Source organism: Canis lupus, chromosome 16, assembly GCF_011100685.1.
Source record: "Canis lupus familiaris isolate Mischka breed German Shepherd chromosome 16, alternate assembly UU_Cfam_GSD_1.0, whole genome shotgun sequence".
Classification (NCBI taxonomy): domain Eukaryota; kingdom Metazoa; phylum Chordata; class Mammalia; order Carnivora; family Canidae; genus Canis; species Canis lupus.
The window spans coordinates 23,537,512-23,560,950 of NC_049237.1; the positions used below are offsets into that span (position 1 = coordinate 23,537,512).

General features: G+C 37.4%; 1 protein-coding gene and 1 pseudogene across 2 annotated transcripts in view; both read right to left on the reverse strand.

Moving 5' to 3' along the window:
* HOOK3 (hook microtubule tethering protein 3) overlaps positions 1-23,439 on the reverse strand; it is a 109,519-nt gene that overhangs the window by 10,218 nt on the left and 75,862 nt on the right. Inside the window, exons 14-18 of one of the 2 annotated variants that reach the window (XM_038559913.1) lie at positions 20,118-20,187; positions 16,704-16,844; positions 9,041-9,128; positions 6,520-6,525; positions 2,977-3,011 (exon numbers count right to left, since the gene is read on the reverse strand). In XM_038559913.1, the coding sequence (XP_038415841.1) occupies positions 2,977-3,011; positions 6,520-6,525; positions 9,041-9,128; positions 16,704-16,844; positions 20,118-20,187 (340 nt within the window). The remainder of the gene's footprint in view (positions 1-2,976; positions 3,012-6,519; positions 6,526-9,040; positions 9,129-16,703; positions 16,845-20,117; positions 20,188-23,439) is intronic. The other variant, XM_038559915.1, reaches the window with a different exon arrangement.
* Positions 21,078-21,800, reverse strand: PPIAP6 (peptidylprolyl isomerase (cyclophilin A) pseudogene 6; annotated as a pseudogene).

A 23,439-nucleotide genomic window follows, 5' to 3' on the forward strand; every position in this document is an offset into this window, starting at 1 on the left:
AATGCATAATACTTTAATAAACCTATTTCTTTTTCAACAAATTTTTTATTGGTGGATAGTACTCTATTTTTATTTTTAGAAAATGTTTGCAATAAGATTTTCACATTATAAAACCTTTATAAAGTTTTTAATCAATTTTTATAATATCCTATTCCTAGAAAAAAAATGAAGATTTAATAAGCCTATTTCTTTTTCAACAAATTTGTTGAGAGTGTGATGTATCTAGATATAAAATCAGTATATACAGGGACGCCTAGGTGGCTTAGTGGTTGAGCATCTGCCTTTGGCACAGGGTGTGATCCCAGGATAGAGTCCCACATCGAGCTCCCTGCATGAAGCCTGCTTCTCCCTCTGCCTATGTCTCTGCCTCTTTCTCTCTGCATCTGTCATTTGAATAAATAAAATCTTAAAAAAAAATCAGTATATACAGTAGTTAAGAGAATAAGAAAATTTAAGCCCAGTAAAGAAATAGGGTATGAAACAGAAATTATTCCAGAACCTTAGGGAACCCAAACTCAGAATTTTAATCTTTCTCATGACTTTTGTGATGAGCCTGTGTGTATTCCTAACCAATATATTGGTGCATTTTACCAAATTTTGCTTTTTATATCATACTATATGTATTGTTCTATGACTTCCATTTTCTACTTAACACCATGCTCTTAAGATTCACTTATATTGATGTGTTAGCCCCAAGTTACATATTTTTTACTGCACTGTAGTGTTCTGTTGTTTGAACATACCTCATTCTAGCTACTATTTTACAAACCGGTGGTATTTGTATTGCTTCTACCTTTTTATGATTGCAAACAACATTTTTTCACACTTACTACATGTCTCCTGACACACACCTAGAAATGGTAACAGCACTTCTAGGAAGCTAGAGTATATGTAGGGAGTGGAACTGATAGGTCACAGAATATGTGCATGTTCAGTTTGCTAACTGATGTATACTCAGTGGAATGGATTAGAATGACCTCTGCTGACCATCTTTGGCAATATTTAGTATGTCTGATTTTCAAATTTTACATTTTGTGTGTGTAAAATAGTCTTCACTGTAGTTTTTAATTTGCATGAGAATGATCACCTTTTGAAATGTCTATGGACCTTCTTGTGGATTGAATTTTATCTCCCCCAAAAGATATGGTGAAATCCTAACCTCTTATACCTAGGAATGTGACATCATTTGAAAACAGTGTCTTTGCAGATATAATTAGTTAAGATGAGATCATGCTGGATCAGGGTGGGCCTTACGTCCAATGACTAGTGTCTTTAAAAAAAAGGCCATGTGAAGATAAAAAGTAGAGAGAAAAATGCCATGTGAAGATGGGGTGTTAGGGATTGGAGTGTTATTTATTAATCAGGGAACACTGAGGATTGCTAGCAGCCAACCTGAAGATGGGCATGGAACATATTCTCCCTTAGACCCTCCAGAAGGAACCAATTCTGCTGACTTCCTTGATTATAAACTTAAAGCCTCAAGGACTGGTAGAGGATAAATTTCTGCTTTGTTTAGCCACCCAGTTTTTGTAATTTGTTATGGTAGCCACAGGAGACTAACAGGCCTCATCATCACTTCTTTTTGATGAAGATATTTACCATGTAAATGAACACAGAATAATGGTCAGTTTTATGAAACAACAGGCATTCCATTTTTTTTTTTTTTTGCATTACAGAAATAGGAAAGAAAAAAGGACAGAATTCAGTACTGAATCCTGACTCTAGGTAACCTCACAATGGTTAGAAGGTAACATTTCTCTTCTACTAGTACATAAAGAATCTGCACATTATTAGATTTGCCATCAAGTGTCAGTTGCTAGGACTATCTCACTTTTCCCACCTTAAAAAAAAAAAAAAGGATAGCATGAGGCAAATTACCAGATAATAGAATTTTTTTCCCATCATTGTAGAACAAGTCATTTTCTCTCTGTGATACTGAGGATGTTGGGCTTACTATAGTGGAAGACTGTAACATTCCCAATAGGCTAGCAGTTCATGACCACCCCCGCTCAATGTTTGTTAGGAGAGTTTTCCTAGAAAGTGATAGGAAGCATTAAAATTGTTACTGGGTGTGAGAAAAATCACGAAACATTCCTAACAATGTCAACCTCAGCTAAAGATAAAAATGGATGAAGATTTCATCATGAGAAAACAAATGCAACGTTTTACAATTTATTTCACTTTTAGATTAAAAAGTCACTTTCATATATTTGCAATTCAAGGAAATGTTTGAAAAATCTGCTGCTGCTAAGCTCTGTAGTACTTTAAAAAGGAAAATTCTGGGTTGCCTGGGTGGCTCAGTGGTTGACCGTCTGCCTTTGGCTCAGGATCGAGTCCCACATCAGGCTCCCTGCATGGAGCCTGCTTCTCCCTCTGCCTCTGTCTCTCTCTGTGTGTCTCTCATGAATAAATAAATAAATAAATCTGAAGGAAGGAAGGAAGCTAGGAAGCTAAGAAGGAAGGAAGGAAGGAAGGAAGATTCAGCTAGTTATACTCTAGCACTGGCAAACTATAGTCTGTGTGCCAAATTCAGCCTGCTGCTTGTTCTTGTATAAAGTTTTATTGGAACAGTCACATCAGTTTATATATAATCTATGGCTGCTTTCAAACTACACAACTAAGTGGTTGTGACACAGACCATGGCTTACAAAGCCTAGGGTAACTGCTGGCTGGCCCTTTATAGAAAAAGGTTTCTGCTTCCTGATCTAGCGTCTCAAACTCCTAACTATGGTTAGACATACTATCACAAAGATATAAAACTCTGGAATCCTATTTGAGAAAACAGTTCTAAAGCAGTACTTATTTTTAATTTAAGGACCTTGGATGGAGATGACCCTTCAGACACTATGAATGTGTCTTATAATTTCCCCTATCCTCAGGGCCACCTGTGCCATTGCCTAGATCCTCTGTAATAACCTAACAAAATACTTTTATTTCACGAGAGAACAGAAGAGATTCAACAGCTTTCATACTTACAGATGTTCTTCCAGCTTCTTTTTTAGAAGAACTGACTGAAAATGAAAAATAATAAAAATTTATTTAACATTTTAACTAATAAATTACTTTGTAAAAATAAACAGCACAATAGTAATCAACTCTGAATGGGTTCTCAGTAAATTCTCTGGTCAAAGAGCTTAAAACATACAATGTACCTAAGTCTATTTCTCTTGGCATAAAATACCTAGAAACTGTATATCTGAATCATCTATTTATAGTCAGGAAGAATTGAATAAAAAGGCCACTTATATATAGACCTACCATTCCTGGACTCAATAGGCAGGTAGAATTCTAATAATAATAGATTTTTTCCCTAACATATTTTTTATCTATATTATTTTCCTTGCATCATGATAGAGAATGGGATCAATTTCCATGAATGCTGACCTACTCAGAGATTTCTGAATATGCACACAAATAATTTCTGTGATTATATATGGGAATGTGAAGGATGGTGTATGCATAGAATTTAATTTACTGAAAAACACAGTTTTGGCTGGGTGTTTTTATTTCTTTATTTTTTAATTTTTTTAAAAAATTTATTTATTTATTCATGAGAGACACAGAGAGAGAGAGGCAGAGACACAGGCAGAAGGAGAAGCAGGCCCCATACAGGGAGCCTGATGTGGGACTCCATCCCAGGACTCCAGGATCACGCCTTGAGCCAAAGGCAGGCGCTTAACCACTGAGCAACCCAGGAATCCCAAACTAGGTGTTTTTAAAAAATGTCTCCTAGGGGAGGTGTCTGGGTGGCTCAGTTACTTAAACATCTGACTCCTGATTTCAACTCAGGTCATGATCTCAGTGTCCTAGAATGGAGCCCTGTTGGGGCTCCAGGCTCAATAGGGACTCTGCTTGAGAATTCTTTCTCTCTCTAAAAGAAATATAATCTAAAAAAAAAAAAAAAAAAAGTCTCCTAGGGGTACTTGATTTTGGCTCAGGTCAAGATCTCAGGATTGTGAGATTGAGCCCTATGGTGGTTTGCACTGGGCATGGAGCTTGCTTAGGATTCTCCCTCTCTTGGGATGCATGGGTGGCTTAGTGAGTTAAGTGTCTGCCTTCAGGTCAGGTCACGATCCCGGGGTCCTGGGATTGATTCCCACATCCGGCTCCCTGTTCAGCGGGGAGTCTGCTTCTCCCTCTGCCTCTGCCCCCTGGCTTGTGCTCTCTGTCACTCATTCTCTCAGAGAAATAAAATATTTAATAAACAAAAAAAAAAAAAAAAAAAGATTCTCTCTCTCCCTCTTTCCCCCCAGTTCACATGTGTGGTTTTTCTCTCAAAACAACAACACACACATGGTCTCCTAAAAAGCAGGATATTAGGATTGGCCTAAAAATAAAAACTAATAGCATTCGATAAAGGACCACTAGGTTTAATAATTAAACTTAACATTTGTAAGGTACATATTATAAATGAATTCTATGAAACATTCCACTTTGAGATAAATTCAGCCAAACCCAATTAATACAGGCTTATAAAACAACCTGCCCAGTCAAAAGCAGCAGTGAAGGGGGTAAAGCCTTCACACCAAGTTCTTGGATTTTCAGTCACCTGATTTATTTATTTATTTATTTTTAAAGATTTTATTTATTCATGAGAGACACAGAGAGGGAGAGTTAGAGACACAGGCAGAGGGAGAAGCAGGCTCCATGCAGGGAGCCGGATGTGGGACTCAATCCCGGGACTCCAGGATCACATCCTGGGCTGAAGGCAGATGCTCAACCACTGAGCCACCTAGGCGTTCCTCAGTCACCTGATTTAAAAATGACTATGTAACTGTTTATTCACACCCATTGTAACAGAGCTCTGGAGTTTATCAAGTTTACTTCTTTGCTCAATATGTCAACTATACCAAGATCAATGGACTGCAAGGCCCCCTACAAGTGCTTCCCCCAAATATAAAAAAAGGGCAATAAACCCTGTTAACTTTTTTTTTTAGATTTTATTTATTTATTCATGAGAGACACACAGAGAGAGGCAGAGACGCAAGCAGAGGGAGAAGCAGGCTCCATGCAGGGAGCCGGATGTGGGACTCGATCCTGGGTCTCCAGGATCACACCCTGGGCTGAAGGCGGCGCTAAACTGCTGAGTCACCTAAACTGCTGGGCCACTGGGGCTGCCCCCCTGTTACCTTTCATTAATTTTTTTTTTTAATTTTTTTTTTTTTTTTATTTATTTATGATAGTCACAGAGAGAGAGAGAGGCAGAGACACAGGCAGAGGGAGAAGCAGGCTCCATGCACCGGGAGCCCGATGTGGGATTCGATCCCGGGTCTCCAGGATCGCGCCCTAGGCCAAAGGCAGGCGCCAAACCGCTGCGCCACCCAGGGATCCCCGCCTGTTACCTTTCAATTGTTACTTTGTTCCTTCTTTAATACAGGCAGTAAAATGAAAATACTTTCTAAATACCTGTAATTTTGCATTTACATTTTGACTGGGCTCTAGCAGAATTAGTTTAAAAAAGTTTTTTTTAAAAAGATTTATTTATTTGAGACAGAGAGAGAGAGAGAGAAAGAGAGAACACGAGAACACAAGCAGGGCGAGCGGCAGGCAGAGGGAGAAACAGAAAACTGCTGAGCAGGAAGCCTGATGCGACTCTATCCCAGAACCCCGGATTACGACCTGAACTGAAGGCAGATGCTTAACTGACTGAGCCACCCAGGTGCCCTGCAAAATTAGTTTTACCTGAGATAATACACAATAATTATCTCATGAATGGTTAATATACCAGGCACTGCACTAAAGTATATCATATGCAGTCTCATGTTAATCTCACAACTGTGAACAATATTAGACTCATCTTATAGGTGAGAAAGGTGAGACTGGGGAGACATTCCGTAACTTTCAAGTGGCAGACCCAGAATTATAACCCAGGTCTGAAAACAAAAAACAAAACAAAACAAAACAAAACAAAACAAAACAAAACAATCCAGGTATGCCAGACTCCAAAGTTTGTGCATGGTCTTTACTTCCATGCTTCTTAAACTCCACCACCTCTCCACTGAAGACTGTTACTACTATAGAGGGGGCAGGAGGGGCCAGACTGCAATAGCAAGCCTCAAAATAATTTATAAAAATGTACTAATTAGGGTGGCTCAGTGGTTGAGCGTCTGCCTTCGGCTCAGGGTGTGATCCCAGAGTATTGGGATTGAGTCCCACATCAGGCTCCCTGCATGGAGCCTGCTTCTCTCTCTGCCTATGTCTCTGCCTTTCTCTGTGTCCCTCATGAATAAATAAATAAAATCTTTAAAATAAATGTACTAATTATAATATGGAGGTAGAGCAGAAGTGGGATGAGGGAAAAAATAAGAGCAGGTGTCTTTTTGGTTTGACTTGTTAAGTTTTCAATATCCTTTAAATATCTTAAGAGTAAAGGGCATAAACCTGTAAGGCAAATAATATATTCACTGCATATAAAATTCCTGTATTAAAAATTTCAATACCATAAATTATGATGGAAGAGAATGTACATAAATAAAAAATTTGCTCAATATATAGAAATGAATAGAAAGCCATACTTACAATAGCCTTTTGAGCAGAAACCATGCCAAGAGACAGAGAGGACATATTAGTATGAAGCAAACACAGCAGCCAATAGAAGGAACGATTTAGTAATCCATGAACAGAGGTAAAAGTTATACATTTTTTAAAAAAAATGTACATTTTTCTTTCTTCTATGGTCTCCTCATCCTGTCTTGTTCTCTTGAGTTTTATACACTGTGGCTAGCTCAAATTATCCATATGACTGGATATAACAATGCTTTTTCTGTTTCCATGCTAAAGATAAATGACATAAAAATAATAATAAAAATGTGTAAACCATCCTACTCTCTGACTTAGGGTCACATGAAAGGACTATGCTTTTGGTAACAGAAATAGGCAGAAATTATGCCGTTCTTCAGAGAGGATCAGTTCCATCTGGTTGGTTGTCCTACGTACTACATATTCCTGAGATGCAGCACTATAGGTTAGTGAAAGAGAAGACAAAAACATCAAACATTTGCTGGGGGAAAGAACCACACCATTTATTTCTTCTCACCATTTTGAGGTATATCACAATAAAGGAAGTTCCTATCTGAATCTTTTCTATATATATATAAAAGAACTCTAAGGAGATATATCTAAGAATTTAGAGCAACACATTTCTTTAGCATCTGGGCAGTTAAATAAACTAACTTATGCAAAGGGTACTTTCAGGGCTAGCATTTCACTTCTGAAGTATATATTCTCTTTAATGACACACAGCATATTTAATTAGATTTCATTACCACCACAGTGATACCTAAATCAGGCTATGCGAAATTACTTTTTAACAGAATAAACTCCTTCTGTACGTTCTGCTACAAGTAAGTGAATCAAGTATGTATAATAGCTATGACTGTAACACTAAGGTAGAGCTGATATGACTTCTTCGGCCATTCCTACGGACCACATGCCCTTCCCCTCTCTTCCATAACAAATCAACAAAAAGTCTCCTCAAAGTTTTGTAAACAAAGTTTATATTTACCTTAGTTTAAGGGATCTAGTGATTTTACTGAAGAAATCACTTTGGTTCATCTCTAATATCCTCTTACTTAGACTGAGATTTTAATACACTAATGTTGTTTTGCTTCACCTCTTTCTGGTTGAGCATTCTGGATTAAAAACATGTTTAAAAGTAAACCATGATATTTCAAACTAGTTCCATTTTAATAAGGGAATTAAGGTAGTTTAGATGTTGGTGACAATTTTAGGAACTAGGAATCAATTTGGGATCTAAGAAGGACTACCAACACACTAATTGAAGAACAAACTAAAGTCAGTGATCTTAGGAAGAGCATACTGCTAATAGAAGATAGATGTATATTTATGAAACTTATAAAATTAGGTCAATGATGAGCTTTTTTATCTAATATTCACAGGTTTTGAGTAATAGACTGGTCCCTTCATTGGTTCCTTTTGTTTTCATACGCTCCTACATTAACAAGGCTGGATAGAAATGATATATCTATGGTTCTGACAATTCTCCAAAAAGACTATCAGTGAAAGCAACTATGTAGATTTATACTCAAAAGCCAGAGTTTATAGAAAATTACACCAGCAATAATTAAACAAGAGCCAACTGTCTGAAGCAAAGATTGATCACTAAAATTAAGGCTTTCTTTCCTCCTCTTTACACTATTTTTGAACACTCTACAGTTGTAGTTCCACCGTATACTGCTTATTGAATGTAAAGGATTTGCAAAATTTAATTGACACTTCATTAGATACTCAGACTATGTGCTTCATAAGCACTGTGATAATTTAGACAGTGAGTATGAAAACATGAAAGTCCATCTAGTTCTTCTGGTTCAACACATTTAGTACATTCTAACGTGAGCATGCCAGTCAAGCAGGCAAGGCTATGACAGATATGCAAAGTATAAGGGAATATTAAAAAAGCTCACTGAACTTATATTTGAGTGGGGCAGGGCTGAGGATAGTAAGAAGGATTCAGAAATTCTGAGATGGTTATTTTTAGGGATAGCATTATATTTAAAAATATAAATTACACATAAAAAATTTCTACTTGAACATGCTAATTTCTACTAGCATTTTGCTGTTGTTGACCTGAAGGAAAAACCCTATATTCTGAATACTGAGATGAGTCCATTTATAACACAAAGCCTTGGGGAGCCTGAGTGGCTCAGTCAGAAGACCATGTGACTCTTGATCTCAGGGTCATGAGTTTGAGGCCCACAGTGGGTGTAGAGGTTAATGTATGTAAGTGAATAATAAAAACTTAAAAAAAAAAAAAAGTAGCTTCCCTACTTTCTAAGGCAAACAAATGAAAACCACCACCAATTAATTCCTTAGTTATTAACTACAAATAAACTTCTAATTCCTAGCCGAGTGATTCCAAAACAATGAAGTACTGTCTGGTCTTTTTCATAAGGAATGTTAGTAAAAAGAAAATATTGCTTCTTTTCTATTACCAATGTAATTATAAATTATTTTGATAGAGACAATTAAAAAATAACATTGTGAAACTGTTGCACCATAGTTGGCACACGTTAAAACTTACATCTTCTGCTTTTGAGCCTTGATCTTGTAAAGACTTTTGCAATTCTTCAACTTGTGACTGTACTTCCAGAAGTCTTTGATTTACCAGCCTAGAAATCAAATGAATAATAATTTTCCAAATCCAGACTTAATTATACCTTCTCCCTAGGTCGTCATATTGGTTAGAGAGACAGCATAACTCGCAAAACAAACCCTCATGTTAAGATAAATAGTAGAGCTCACTGTTCTAGTTGGTTATATTTTGTTTACTTAAAATTTCTATGATGATTTCAAATATGGTAGTTTAGTGGACATATTTTGTTGCACAAGTATACTTGTTTACACATATCGAATTATTTGAAGCTCACTTCAATACATTTTTATTCAAGCTATGTATCAGGCACTATGCTCAGCCCTATGTTAAAAGATCCCTGGGCAGCCCCGGTGGCGCAGCGGTTTAGCGCCGCCTGCAGCCTGGGGTGTGGTCCTGGAGACCCGGGATCGAGTCCCACGTCAGGTTCTCTGTGTGGTGCCTGCTTCTCCCTCTGCCTGTGTCTCTGCCTCTCTCTCTCATTCTCTCTCTCTCTCTCTGTCTCTATGAATAAATAAAATAAAATCTTAAAAAAAAAAAAAGATCCCTGTACTCAAGGAATTTAGTGAGGAAGCCAAATATTAAAATACAAGATAAATACTTCCACATAGTACATAGAGGTCCCAAAAAGGACTAATGACTGCTTGAAGCAGCAAGAACCTTACCTAATTGTGTGGAGGAGTTAGGCTTGACTGAACTGAGACCAGAATAAGAAATAAAAATACTTAAGTGATTAAGGGTGGAAAGCGGATTTAAGACAGAATTCACCATGTCCAAAGCCCACAAAAAAATAAGAGGGTATAAATGAGGTCAAGAATGGCATATCTAGAGCCTACTTAAAAAAAGATTTTTTTAAAAAAGATTTTATTCATTTATTTGACAGAAAGCACAAGCAGGGGGAACAGAGGAGGGAGAGAGAGAAGCAGGCTTCCTGCAGATCAAGGAGCCTAATGTGGAGCTGGATCCCCAGAACCTGCGATCATGACCTGAGTCGAAGGCAGATGCTCAACTGCTGAGCCACCCAGGCATCCCAAGAAAGATAAAGTCTTAAATGCTCACGTTAGATTGGCCATTTAAGAGATGACTGGTTATTTTAATAGGAAACACGTCAGTGAAGCCTGACCATCCTGAATTAATGACAAAACAGGACAATGAGTACTTAGGATGGAAACAGCCAGAAAATTCAATAAGCCATTATTTTTTTACTAAATAAACTAAGAAATTCTTACTATAAATGTTCCAAGTTCTATAATTAGTGAAAATCACACTAAAAATTCAATCAAATCTATAGTAATAACTGATATTTCTCACATTGAGGAATTTGGGTGTTTTTTAAATAGTGAAGGAAATATCTGAAAACCTATATTTTATATGGGGAGATACACAAATACATTACTAGTGACACTGTAGCTTTGTTCAATTTTTTCAGAAAGTAATATGGAAATATATTTCAAGCTATTAGAGTAGTTCAACTTAGCCACTTTTGAAATTATTTAGTCAACAAATATTGTAAACCTATTAGGCCTTGGTAATTACCATAAAAGATAACAAAATATAAATATATAATAATAAAAATATAAAATATAGTAAGTCCATATCAAGATGTTCCTTGTAAGTATCTAAAAACAACTCCAATGTCCAGTAATGGCAAATAGACAAATGAACAAAGCAATATAACTGTTAAAGCGTGAAGTATACATAAATACACAAGTGAAGCTATTGGTGAGCTTGGCTCTGGTAGAGCCCTGACTGCAATAGGAAGCAGTGCCCCAACCCTTAAAGATAGCATGACCAACAGCAGTGTAGATACAGTATAGAACCAGCAGCTTGAAAAATGCCAAGGGCAGACTCGAGGGACACTGATTTGCTCCTCTTGGAATGTGTCCCAAAAAGGCACAGACCCTTCCAGGAATAAGGGAACTGGCAAGTACCATTTCTCTTCGCTTGTCTTCCAGCACAAACACATAGCCACCACTCCTATTTAACTTCCTTGCACCAAGCACTGCCTCATGTTTCCACCCCTCACAGTCACGCTCCTCTTAGTCCTAGTGCTGCAGGCCCCCTCCCGCAGAAGACTGGCACAAGCCCTGCTAACACCACATCTCCTAACCTGTGTGTTTTGTGGGACCTCTGGTCTCACTTGTGAGGCAGATCTCATTTCACAAGCACACCACTACACCCCTTGTTAAAACACTCCCCATCCCTGCTGGGGACCAAACACTGCCCACAAATAGGCAAAGAGAATATCTATAGACAATGGGAATGAAGGAAAAAGAGGTCAAAACTCAACAGCAGAGCACACATGTAGGAGAAACTCCAAGAAGTGCCAGGCCCTGGGGAACAGGGGATACTGCAATACAGGACATCTTCTTCATAAGGCTATTATCATTATGAGCAAGAGAAGTAGCTGACTTTCCACCAGAAATAGACACAGAAAATAAGGCAAAATGAGGAGACACAGAGATATTTGCCAAATACAAGAACAGGACCAAACCACAGCAAGAAACCAAAGCAAGAGAGACATATGTAATAATATGCCTGACAAGGAATATAACATAATGACAATAAGGAAACTCACTGAATTTGAGAAAAGAATGGAGGACATCATTGAGACCCTTACACAGCATTAAAAAGGAACCAATCAGAAATGAAGTATACAATAAATGAAATTAAAAATACACTTGATGTAATAGGAGGCTAGATGAAGTAGAGGAATGAATTAATGACCTGAAAGAGCAATGGGAAGTAACCAAGTTAAGCAAAGGAGAAGAAAGAAAATTAAGCAAATTGATAGTAGTCTTAGAAAACTCAGCAACTCCATCAAACATAATAACATCTGCATTATAGGGATCTCAGAAGAAGAAGAGAGAACTGAGGGAGCAGAAAACTCATCTGAAGAAATAACAGCTGAAAACTTGCCCAGTCTGGGGGAGGAAACAGATATCAAGATCCAGGCGGCACAGAGATCCCGCCAAAAATCCAACCCAGAAAGATCCATACAAACACATATAATACGATGGGTAGAGTTAGGGATAAAGAAAAAAAAAATTAAAAGCAGCGAGAAAAGAACAGTTACATACAACGGAAACCCCATAAGGCTATCAGCAGATTTTTCAGCAGAAACCTCGCAGGACATAAGGAGTGGCATAATATACTCAAAGTGTTGAAAGGGAAAAAATCTCTAGCCAAGAATATACTCTATCCAGCAGGACTGTCATTCAGAACAAAAGGAGAGATAAAGAGTTTCTCAGACAAACAAAAGCTAAAGGAATTCATGACCACTAAACCAACCCTACAAGAAATACAAGAATACAAGAAATACAAGAACAAATACAAGTCCCCAGAAAGGGGACTCTGAGTGGAAAGGAAAGGCCATAAGGGAGCATGAAAAGTAAAATACACAAAAGTAGTAAAAATAAATATTTCTGTAAAAATCAGTCAAAGGATTCATAAAAGGAAAGGATGTAAAATATGACACCATATGCCTAAAAGATAGGGTGGGGGGGGGAAGAAAATGGGTTTAAACTTAATATAAACTGCTATATGCAGAAGATATTATATACAAACCTAATGATAACCACAAATCAAAAATCAGTAATAGGTATGCAAAGAATAAAGAGAAAAGAATCCAAATATATCACTAAAGAAGCCAACAAACCATGTAATAGAACAAAGGAAGAAAAGATCACAGAAAAACTATAGAAACAGCCACAAAACAAGTAACAAAATAGCAATAAATACACATGTATCAATAATTACATTGGTATAAATGGACTAAATGCTCCAATCAAAACAGGGTGACAGAGTAGATAGAAAAACAAGACCCATCTGGGGTGCCTGGGTGGCTCAGTGGTTGAGTGTCTGCTTTTGGCTCAGGTTGTGATCCTGGGGTCCTGGGATCGAGTCCTGCATTAGCCTCCCTACAGGGAGCCTGCTTCTCCCTCTGCCTAAGTCTCTGCCTCTCTTTCTGTGTCTCTCATGAATAAATAAAATCTTTTTATTTTTTTATTTATGATAGTCACAGAGAGAGAAAGAGAGAGAGGCAGAGACATAGGCAGAGGGAGAAGCAGGCTCCATGCACCGGGAGCCCGATGTGGGATTCGATCCCAGGTCTCCAGGATCGCGCCCTGGGCCAAAGGCAGGTGCCAAACCGCTGCGCCACCCAGGGATCCCATGAATAAATAAAATCTTAAAAAAAAAAAAAAAGGGGGACCCATCTAGATGCTGTCTACAGAAGACTCATTTCAGACCTAAAGTCACATGCACATTGAAAGTGAGGGGATGGAGAAACATTGATCATGCAAATGGATGTCAAAAGAAAGTCAGAGTAGCTAACTTATAATGGAAAAGGTAGCTTTAAAACAAAGACTGTGGGAGTGCCTAGGTGGCTCAGTCAACTGGGCATCTGTCTTTGGCTCAAGTCATGGTCTTAGTGTTCTGGGACGAAGCTCTGTGCTGGGCTCCCTGCTTAGTGGGGCGGATGCCTCTCCCTCTCCCTTACTTGTGCTTTCTCTCTCTTTCAAATAAATAAAATCTTTAAACAATAACAACAAAAACAAAGATTGTAACAAGAGATAAGGACACTATTTAATAATAAAGGAGACAATCCAACAAGAGGATATAACAATTTAAAAAATTTATGCACCCAACATGGGAGCATCCAAATACATAAAACATTTAATAACAAACATAAAGGAACTAATCTCTAGTAATACAATAACAGTAGGGGACTTTAACACCCACTTACATTAATGGATAGATCACCCAAACAGAAAATCAAGAAGGGAAGAGTGGCTTGAATGACATCCTAATAAAAAATCAAGAAGGCTCCAACCACAGGATGATAGTCTCCTCTAGGAGGCAAGGAAGAAGGAAGGAGGAAGGAGAGAGGAGAAGGAGCTTTAGGAATGGAAACCATAGGGGCTACCAACTGTTTCTGAAGTGTGTTTTCCTTAAAAATATCTGAATCCGAAATGGCAAAATTTTAATTTATGTGAACCCTGGGTGCCTGGTGCATAAGCATATTCCATTATTCATTCTACTTTTTCGTGTGTTTGGCAAACATCTTAATAAAACATTAGAAAATTAAAAAAAAAAATCAAGAAGGAAAGTGTGGCTGAATGACAGAACATTCCATCCAAAACAGCAGAATACACATTCTTTTCTAGTGCATATGAAATATTCTCCAGAACAGATCACGTACTAGGCCAGAAAACAGGTCCCTCAACAAATGAAAAAAATCAGTCATACCACAAATCTTTTCTGACCACAATGCTACGAAACTAGAAATTAACCACAAGAAAAAATCTGGAAAGAGCATACATACGTAAGGGTTAAATATCATGTTACTAAACAACGAATGGGCCAAACAAGAAATCAAAATTACATGGAAACAAATGAAAATGAAAACACAATGGTCCCAAATCCTTGGGATGCAGCAAAAGTGGTTCTATGAACAAGTTTATACTAATATAGGTCTATGTCAAGAAGAAAAATCTCAAATAACCTCACTTTTCACATAAGAGAAAAAGAAGAACAAAACCCAAACCCAGGAAATGGAATGAAATAAAAAAGATCAGAGCAGCTTTAAATGATATACAAACTAAAAAAACCATTAGAACAGATCAATGAAACCAAGTTTTTTTTTTTTTTAAGATTTTATTTATTCTTTTGAGAGGTAGAGGAGAGCATGCATGCACGTGCATGAGCAGGGGAAGGGGCTGAGGGAGCAGCAGACTTCCCACTGAGCAGGGAGCCAGATGTGAGGCTCCATCCCAGGACCCTGAGATCATGACCTGAGCTGAAGGCAGACGCCTAACTGACTGAGCCGGCCAGGTTTCTGTTTATTGCAGCATTATTTACAAGAGCCAAACTATGGAAATAGCCAAATGCCCACTGATAGCTGAATGGATGAAAAGTTGGTATATATAAAATGGAATAACTGTCATAAAAAAGAATGACACCTTGCCATTTGCAATGACATGGATAGAAAGAATAATGTTAAGTGAAATAGAGAAAGACGAATACTATATGATTTCATTCATACGTGGAATTTAAGAAACAAAACAAATGAGCAAAGAAAAAAGAGACAAACCAAAAAAACAGACTTTTAACTATAAAGAACACACTGATGGTTATCAGAAGGAGAATGGATGTGGGAAGGCAGGAAAGAAAGGATTGGGATTAAAGTGTACACTGATCATGATGAAAACATAAAGTAAGATAAAATGAGTAAAAAGAACAAACACAATACTAAGTTGTAAACAGCTGTAAATGTCATCAGGATTTAGGAGGTAATCTGTCATCTACAACATGAGTGCTGTGTCAATGACAAGTAGTTGTTTTGTTTCTGATGAGAGAAGACTGATAGCTGTAAGGCCTGTGAGAAACAATGCAAAGCATTATAAAGGAAGTTGTGGGTGTCAATTTACTGGAAAAAAATTAGGGTACAGAGAAGGGCTTCCTGTACGATGGCTACAATAGAGCCCAGAGGCAAAGGATGATGGAGGTCAACAGGGTGTTCTCAGTGTGGGACCGCATGATTGCCAGCTGATTTCTGCAATTCCCTTTCTCCTCTTTTCATTTAAAACTTCTTCTAAGTATTTTTTAAAAGTACTCATTTTCTATGCTCTTACAACTGATATAAAACTATTTTCCTTTAATTTATACTTAATTATGCTCTACTAATCATCCTGGTATTTATACTGCTTGCTGATTCTACCTCAGCAGCTTTAAAACTTAAGGTGCCAAGAAGGGCAGGACATGTAAAATTGTCCTAACAGTACTGACTCACAAGAATGACTCATATCTGGGAAATACCAAATCAATAAGACATAATAAAGAATCTGTAATATCAGGCAAACTATGAAACCATTAATAAAAATGTCAAATCCCTCAAAAATAACAGTGTATCACAGCAGTAAGGAAAGGAAAAGACATATGTTTGGTATCTAAGAAACATTTCCAAAAAAGAAAAGAAAGATTGTCACAACAGGATATAAAATTAGTCCTTTCCAGAGTAAGCTACTGCTTTATAAAGTAGCTTTGAATGACTGCCTAATGCAATACACTGAAAACTTAGAAGCAGAAAAGTGGTTTTCTTGTATAATTTGCAGATTCTAAATTCTCATAATTGTTTATAAGATGAAAGACATTTTTTCAGGGTCCCAAGAAATAAGAGCTTGTTTTTTTTTTAAAAGCTCTTGTTTGTGGGGAGGAGGGGGGGAAGCTCTTGTCAATTCAGTTTTGATGGATCCTATTTTTCTCATATTAACTGATCCTTCAATACCTTAGCTTATAAAAACAGGATAAACTTTATTAATCTGATAATATATACAACTGAAATTGTGAAAGATTGAATGATCAGGTTTTTTAATCCTCTAGTTTTAATTAGAAAGAGAAAAGGGGAAATAAAGAGGAAATGTTGTTGTAAAGAGGCACAATACTTTTCCACAATGGATTAAAGTCCTCTTAAAATGGAATGGAATAACATATTATCAGTTTTCAAAATATAATTCAAATCTTTAAGGTAATCAAAATCAAAGAAAACAGAGAAAACCGGTGTTTACATGCTGCCATCTATATACATTCCTACCTATTCTCTGTCTCCAGCTCATTCTTGCGCAGATTTGCATCATCCAGAAGACTCTGCAATAAGGCGATTTTTTCATTGTCTGAACCCTCTTGGTTAATTTTTAACATCTTATTCTCATGTTGAAGACGAATAAGTTTCTCCCTAAATTAGCAAAAAAAAAAAAAAAAAAAAAAAAAGCCTGATTATGTGGCACATCAAAACAATATCGTTATAAAATCCAGCTATGCACAATTACAGATTTAATACATAGGACAGAAATGAAAAACAAAATACCTGCAAAGAATTTAGCTCTTGTAACTGGCTAAGACATTACATTTCAGGTCTTGAGTACTTTCTTTTCAGAATGAATAATCTGAAGATAACAGCATCCAAACATCCAAATACCATGATTTATAATGAATGATATCAAATTTTTTTTTCTTTTTGGTTTAAATGTTTAAGCTAGGAGTTCATTGATGTATTTGTTCTTTGGTTTGTATCCAAAAATACAATCTCTAATCCTTTGCTCTTGAAATGCCAATTACTTGGTGTCAAGATATAATATTCAATGAAGAATGCCTTCAAGATATGCAGTCCCCCCATTCCAATAAAAATGTTAAATTGTATTCTTGCTAACAAGCTGTTATTATCAGAGCTATATCTGCTATTTACACTTATTCACAATCTTTTCATATCATTAAATATTATATGTTAATGATAATACTTTAAATGACAAGTTAAACAATATAGATGAATTGTTATTTATTTAATCAATACCCAATTATTTCAAATTTGACTGTTACTAATTTTGAGCTTTAACATGCTAGTAACAATCAGCTTTATTGGTTATTTCCTTAGGATTAATTTCTAGAAAGGTGACTTAGGGGTTGAGACACAGGCACATTTAAGATTTATTTATTTATTTATTTTTGTGTGTGAGAGGAGAGAGAGAGAGCGAGAGTGAGAGAACACAAAGAAAAGGGCAGAGAGAAAAGCAGACTCCCCATTAAGCAGGGAGCCTGACATGGGGCTTGATCCCAGGATCCTGAGATCATGACGTGAGCTGCAGGCAGATGCTTAACCGAGTCACCCAAGCACTGAAGAGATAGGCACCTTTGTAGACAATATCCACATTCTGCCAAACTGCTCAAAGGAAAAGTTGTATCACCACAAGAGGAAAAAAAAAAAAAAGAATTATGTGTGGTGATGAATGTTAACTAAACTTATTGTGGTGATCGTTTCACATTATAGACATATATGAAATCATCATGCGGACACCTGGGTGGCTCAGTGGTTGAACGTCTGTCTTTGGCTCAAGGCATGATCCCGGAGGTCCGGGATCAGGTCCCACATTGGGCTCCCTGCATGGAGCCTGCTTCTCCCTCTGCCTTTGTCTCTGCCTCTCCGTTGTCTCTCATGAATAAATAAATAAAATTAAAAAAAAATCATCATGTTGTACACCTTCAACTAAAACAATATTGTATCTCATCTCTTTTACCATTTCTTTTTCTTGACAGCTTTTCGGGAAACAGTATATTTAAATTTGTACTGAGTCATTCTCAAAAAAAGCCATTTTATTTGTTGAATCTTTATCAATTTTCTTTTTCCTCAGGTTAAAAATCCAACTGCATAACCTAAAAGCCTCCTTGTTTTAATTTTTATTTATTTCTTTATTAATGAGATAGAGGAGGCATACATGTATGAGTGCGAGGAGGGGGACAGGGAGAGAGAGAATCTTAACCAGATTCCACACCTAACATAGAGCCTGACACAAGGCTTGAGCCCATGACCCTAAGATCATGATTTGCTGAGTGGAAATTTAGAGTCAGACACTTATCTGACTGAGCCACCCAGGTCCCCCCCCCCAAAAAAAAAAATTGTTTTTTATTTTTTTGGCATAGTCATGTACTTAGAAGCATTTATAAATAATAAATGTTTATTCATTCTACAAATATTATTCCTCCAAAAATAAAGTACCACATCAGATGGTAGATAAGTGAGATATACAAGGTGCTCCCAGTGTTGGTGTTGCATTATACTCCTTTTGTTTATCCTCCTTAAATAAGTGCCAACAACATAAATTAAGAGTTTTCATTCATTATTATTCATTTACAATATATATAAATAATGTCATTTATATATACTGAATGCCTATGGTAACTTTCAGAGTTCATAAAGTTCTTAGACAACCATTATTTCATTTAATACCCTCAAAAATGTTATGAAAAATCAAGACCACGGTCTATTTTAAATGGGGGCAAACAGTCCCAAAGAAGGTAAACCAATATTCAGGGTTAATCATTCTCCTTCTGTTGGATACTTGATGCTTCTCCCCCTAACTTTTCATTCTTACATATCAAGCCAGGTATATTGAAATAAACAGAATTTTAAAAACACTATGACTAAATAAGAATGTAAGGTAATATTGAGGGAAGAGTAGTAGAGATGGGGATATACTTCTGTCTACTCCAATATAGCTTTCCCAGACCATTTCATGCAGTTAATAGATAAAATATTTTTTTAAAGATTTTTATTTATTCATGAGAGATATAGAGAGAGAGGCTGAGATACATGCAGAGAGAGAAGCAGGCTCCACGCAAGGAGCCCAATGTGGGACTCAATCCCGGGACTCCAGGATCATGCTCCAGGCCAAAGGCAGGCGCCCAACCACTGAGCCACCCAGGTGTCCCAAAAGATAAATATTAATGACTAATTACTTCACAGGCTGTTGGTTAGGCATAACCTTTGTCTTTTTATTTTTTTAAAGATTTATTTATTTATTTACTTATTTATTCATAGAGACACACAGAGAGAGAGGCAGAGACACAGGCAGAGGGAGAAGCAGGCTCCATGCAGGGAGCCCGACGCAGGACTCGATCCCGGGTCTCCAGGATCATGCCCCAGGCTGTAGGCAGCGCTAAACTGCTGCGCCACTGGGGCTGCCCATAACCTTTGTCTTTAAGCCAAATGTTTTCACTGCTAAATGTCTGCTAAGGATACCCAACCACGAATATATGGGTTTGTTATGAATATGTGAAAAACTGTCCTACTGAAGTGGGACAATCAAGTCTCTTGCGCCAAATTAAGAAAGCTTCTAACATGCTGAAAACATGGACATTAAATACGGAGTTCATGTTGAAAGTGTTAGTAATAATAAGAAAGTGATCCTTGGAGGGGTGCCTGGATGGCTCAGCCAGTTCAAACGGCTGCCTTTGGCTCGGGTCATGATCCTGGGGTCCTGAGATGGAGCCCCACGTCAGGCTTCCTACTCAGTGGAGAGTCTGCTTCTCCCTCAGCTGCTCCTCCTGCCTGTGCTCTCTCTCTCAAATATATAAATAAAATATTTAGAAAAACCTGATCCTCTTTATATTGTAGAGGGGTTAAGTTTCCTCCAGGAATGTTACACAATACAACTGTATTTCATGATCTCCTTACCTGATTTCAGGTGTAACAATCTCTGCTGCCAGACTATCTGAAGATTCTTGACTTCCCAGAGGCATTAAGCCTATAAATATACAAACATTGATACAAGGTTTAAGAGAGAGATGAAATCAGACAAACCATAAAGGACTCTTAATCATAGAAAACAAACTGAGGGTTGTTGGAGTAGAGGTGGGTGAAGGGATGGGGTAACTGGGTGTTGGACATGAAGGAGGGCACGTGATGTAATGAGCAGCGGGTGTTATATAAGACGGATGGGACACTGGCTCCGACTCTGAAATCGATATTATACATTAATTAACTGAATTTAAATTTAAAAAATATAAAAGTAAAATAAAGAGAAAGCACATTGATTTCCTTTAGTTTTACATGAAACCTTACTTTAAGCATTAATTTTAACATTTAGAATCTTCATTTTAGTTAAGTAAAAGACCATACAAGTTGCCTTATGTTATCATCATCATTTTAACCATCTTGAAGTGTACAAATGAGTGGTAGCAACTACATTCATTATGCTGTGGAACCATCACCACTACCTATTTCCAAACTCTTCACCCCAAAACATAAATTTTGTAACCATTAAATAACTCCCTACTCTGTTCTTCCTTAGCCCCTCATAACCTTTATTATACTTTCTGTCTCTCAATGAACCTGAACAGCCTAGATACCTCATATAAGTGTGACAATACCAGTATTTATCCTTCAGTGCCTGAGTTACTTTCCTTAGCGTAATGTTTTCTTTTCTTTTCTTTTTTCTTTTCTTTCTCTTTCTTTCTTTCTTCTTTCTTTCTTTCTTTCTTTCTTTCTTTCTTTCTTTCTTTCTTTCTTTCTTTCTTTCTTTCTTTCCTTTCTTTTTTCTTTCTCTCTCTCTCTCCTTCCTTCCTTCCTTCCTTCCTTCCTTCCTTCCTTCCTTCCTTCCTTCCTTCCTTCCTTCCTTCCTTTCTTTCTTTTTGGTAGTTTAGGTTTTATTTCATCATCATAAACTGAACTCTGCAATCCAGCTAGACTTGGGGAAAGGAACCACGGAGTCTGCAGAACTGCGGTGAGAGTGCGGAGACTCTGGGCTATTTCAAGCAGGTGGGAGTGGAGGGGCACTCTCCTGAGCTAAAGGAATGGTCTGGAAGTTCAGATAAAACAAGAGTTAGATTCATCAGATCTGTCCACAGTCGGCGATGGTGATCTTCTTGCTGGTCTTGCCATTCCTGGACCCAAAGCGCTCCATGGCTTCCACGATGTTCATGCCCTCCTTGACCTTGCCAAAAACCACATGCTTGCCGTCCAACCACTCAGTCTTGGCAGTGCAGATGAAAAACTGGGAACGGTTTGTGTTGGGTCCAGCGTTGGCCATGGACAAGATGCCAGGCCCCGTGTGCTTCAGGATGAAGTTCTTGTCATCAAACTTTTCCCCGTAGATGGACTTGCCGCCAGTGCCATTGTGGCGTGTGAAGTCCCCACCCTGGCACATAAATCCTGGGATAATCCTGTGAAAGCCGGAACCTTCGTAACCGAATCCCTTCTCTCCCATACTCAGAGCACGAGAGTTCTCTGCTGTCTTTGGAACTTTGTCTGCAAACAGCTCGAAGGAGACGCGGCCCAAAGGCTCGCCATCCATGGCGATGTCAAAGAACATGGTGGGGTTGACCATGGCTGGACGGTGAGGGCGGCTCTGGGGCGGCGTCGTCTGCCAGCTTAATGTTTTCAAATCTCAAACGTGTAGCAGAATTTACCAGAACTTCATTCCTTTTCATGACCAAATAATACCCATTACACACACAACATTTTGATTTTCTTGAACCATTCATCTGATGAGGAACATTTAGGTTGTTTCCATCTTTTGGATATTGTGAAATAGCATCTGCTTGAGTCCTTTTTCATTTTTAAATTCTTTTGGATATTTACTTTGAAATGGAATTGCTGGATCATACAGTAAGTTTAACTTATTAAAGAACAGGACTCTTCCACCAGAGGCTCCCCATTTTACATTCCTTACAGCAATGCATGAGGGTTCCAATTTCTCCATGGACTCCCAAGAATTATTTTTCTTTCTCTTTTTTGGGTAATAATCCATTCCAAATGGATATGAACCATCTCACTGTGGTTTTGATTTGCATTTCCCTAACGATGTTGATATTGAACATCTTTTCATGTGCTTTTTGGCCATTTGTGTATATTCTTTGGAGAAATATCTATTCAAGTCCTTTGACAATTTGTGAGCTTAGTTGTTTTTTGCTGTTGTTGAGTTGTATAAATTCTTTATATATTCTGGATATCAATCACTTATTAAATATAGGATTCACAAATATTTTCTCCCCATTTTATGGGTTGACTTTTCACTATCTGGGCTCTCTGTTCTATTCCATTAGTTTATAGGTCTGTCCTTATACCCATAGCCACTGCTTTGATTGCTACCATTTTATTAAGTTTTGAAATAATTAGGGTGAATTCTCCAACTTTTTTTTTTTTTCAAGACTATTTTGGCTAACCTGAGTCTCTTGACATTCCATATGCATTTTAGGATGGGTTTTTCTTTCTTTTATTTTTAAAGATTTTGTTTATTTATTCATGCAAGACACAGAGACATAGGTAGAGGGAGAAGCAGGCTCCCTTTGGCGAGCCCAATATGGGACTCAGTCCCAGGACCACGACCTGAGCCAAAGGCAGACACTCAACCACTGAACCACCCAGGTGCTCCTAGGATAGGTTTTTCTATTTCTGCAAAAAAAAAAAAAAAAAAAATGCCAATAATATTTTAATAAGGATTGCACTGAATCATCTCAACAATAGGTTTATAGTTTTCAGGGTGCAAGGCTTGCCTCCTTGGTTAAATTTATTCCCAAGTATTTTATTCTTTTTGATCTTATTGTAAATAAACTTTTCTTAATTTCCTTTTTTGTATTGTTCATTATTAGTGTGCGCACACAGAATTATTTTTGCAGCTAACATAACTGAGTTGTCTCCTCAAACTTGGCTGAATTCATTTGATTAGTTCTAATAGGTATTTTTTGCTTTTGTGATCATGCCATCTGCAGAGATAGTTTTAGCTCTTCCTTTCCAATTGACTTAAATTTTTTTGGTCTAATTGCTCTGGCTAGAACATGCTGTGCTCTGTTGAATAGAAGTACAGAAGTTGTAGTAGCTGGTATCATTCACCAGCTATGAATGATACTCACCATATCTGAGTATGGTGTGCACCATGGGTTTTTCATATATGGCCTTTACTGTGTTGTGGAAATTTCCTTTCTAGTTGTCCTTCTAATTTACTGAGGCTTTTCATGTTTTTTTGTGTGTATGTTTTACGATGAAAGGTGTTAGATTT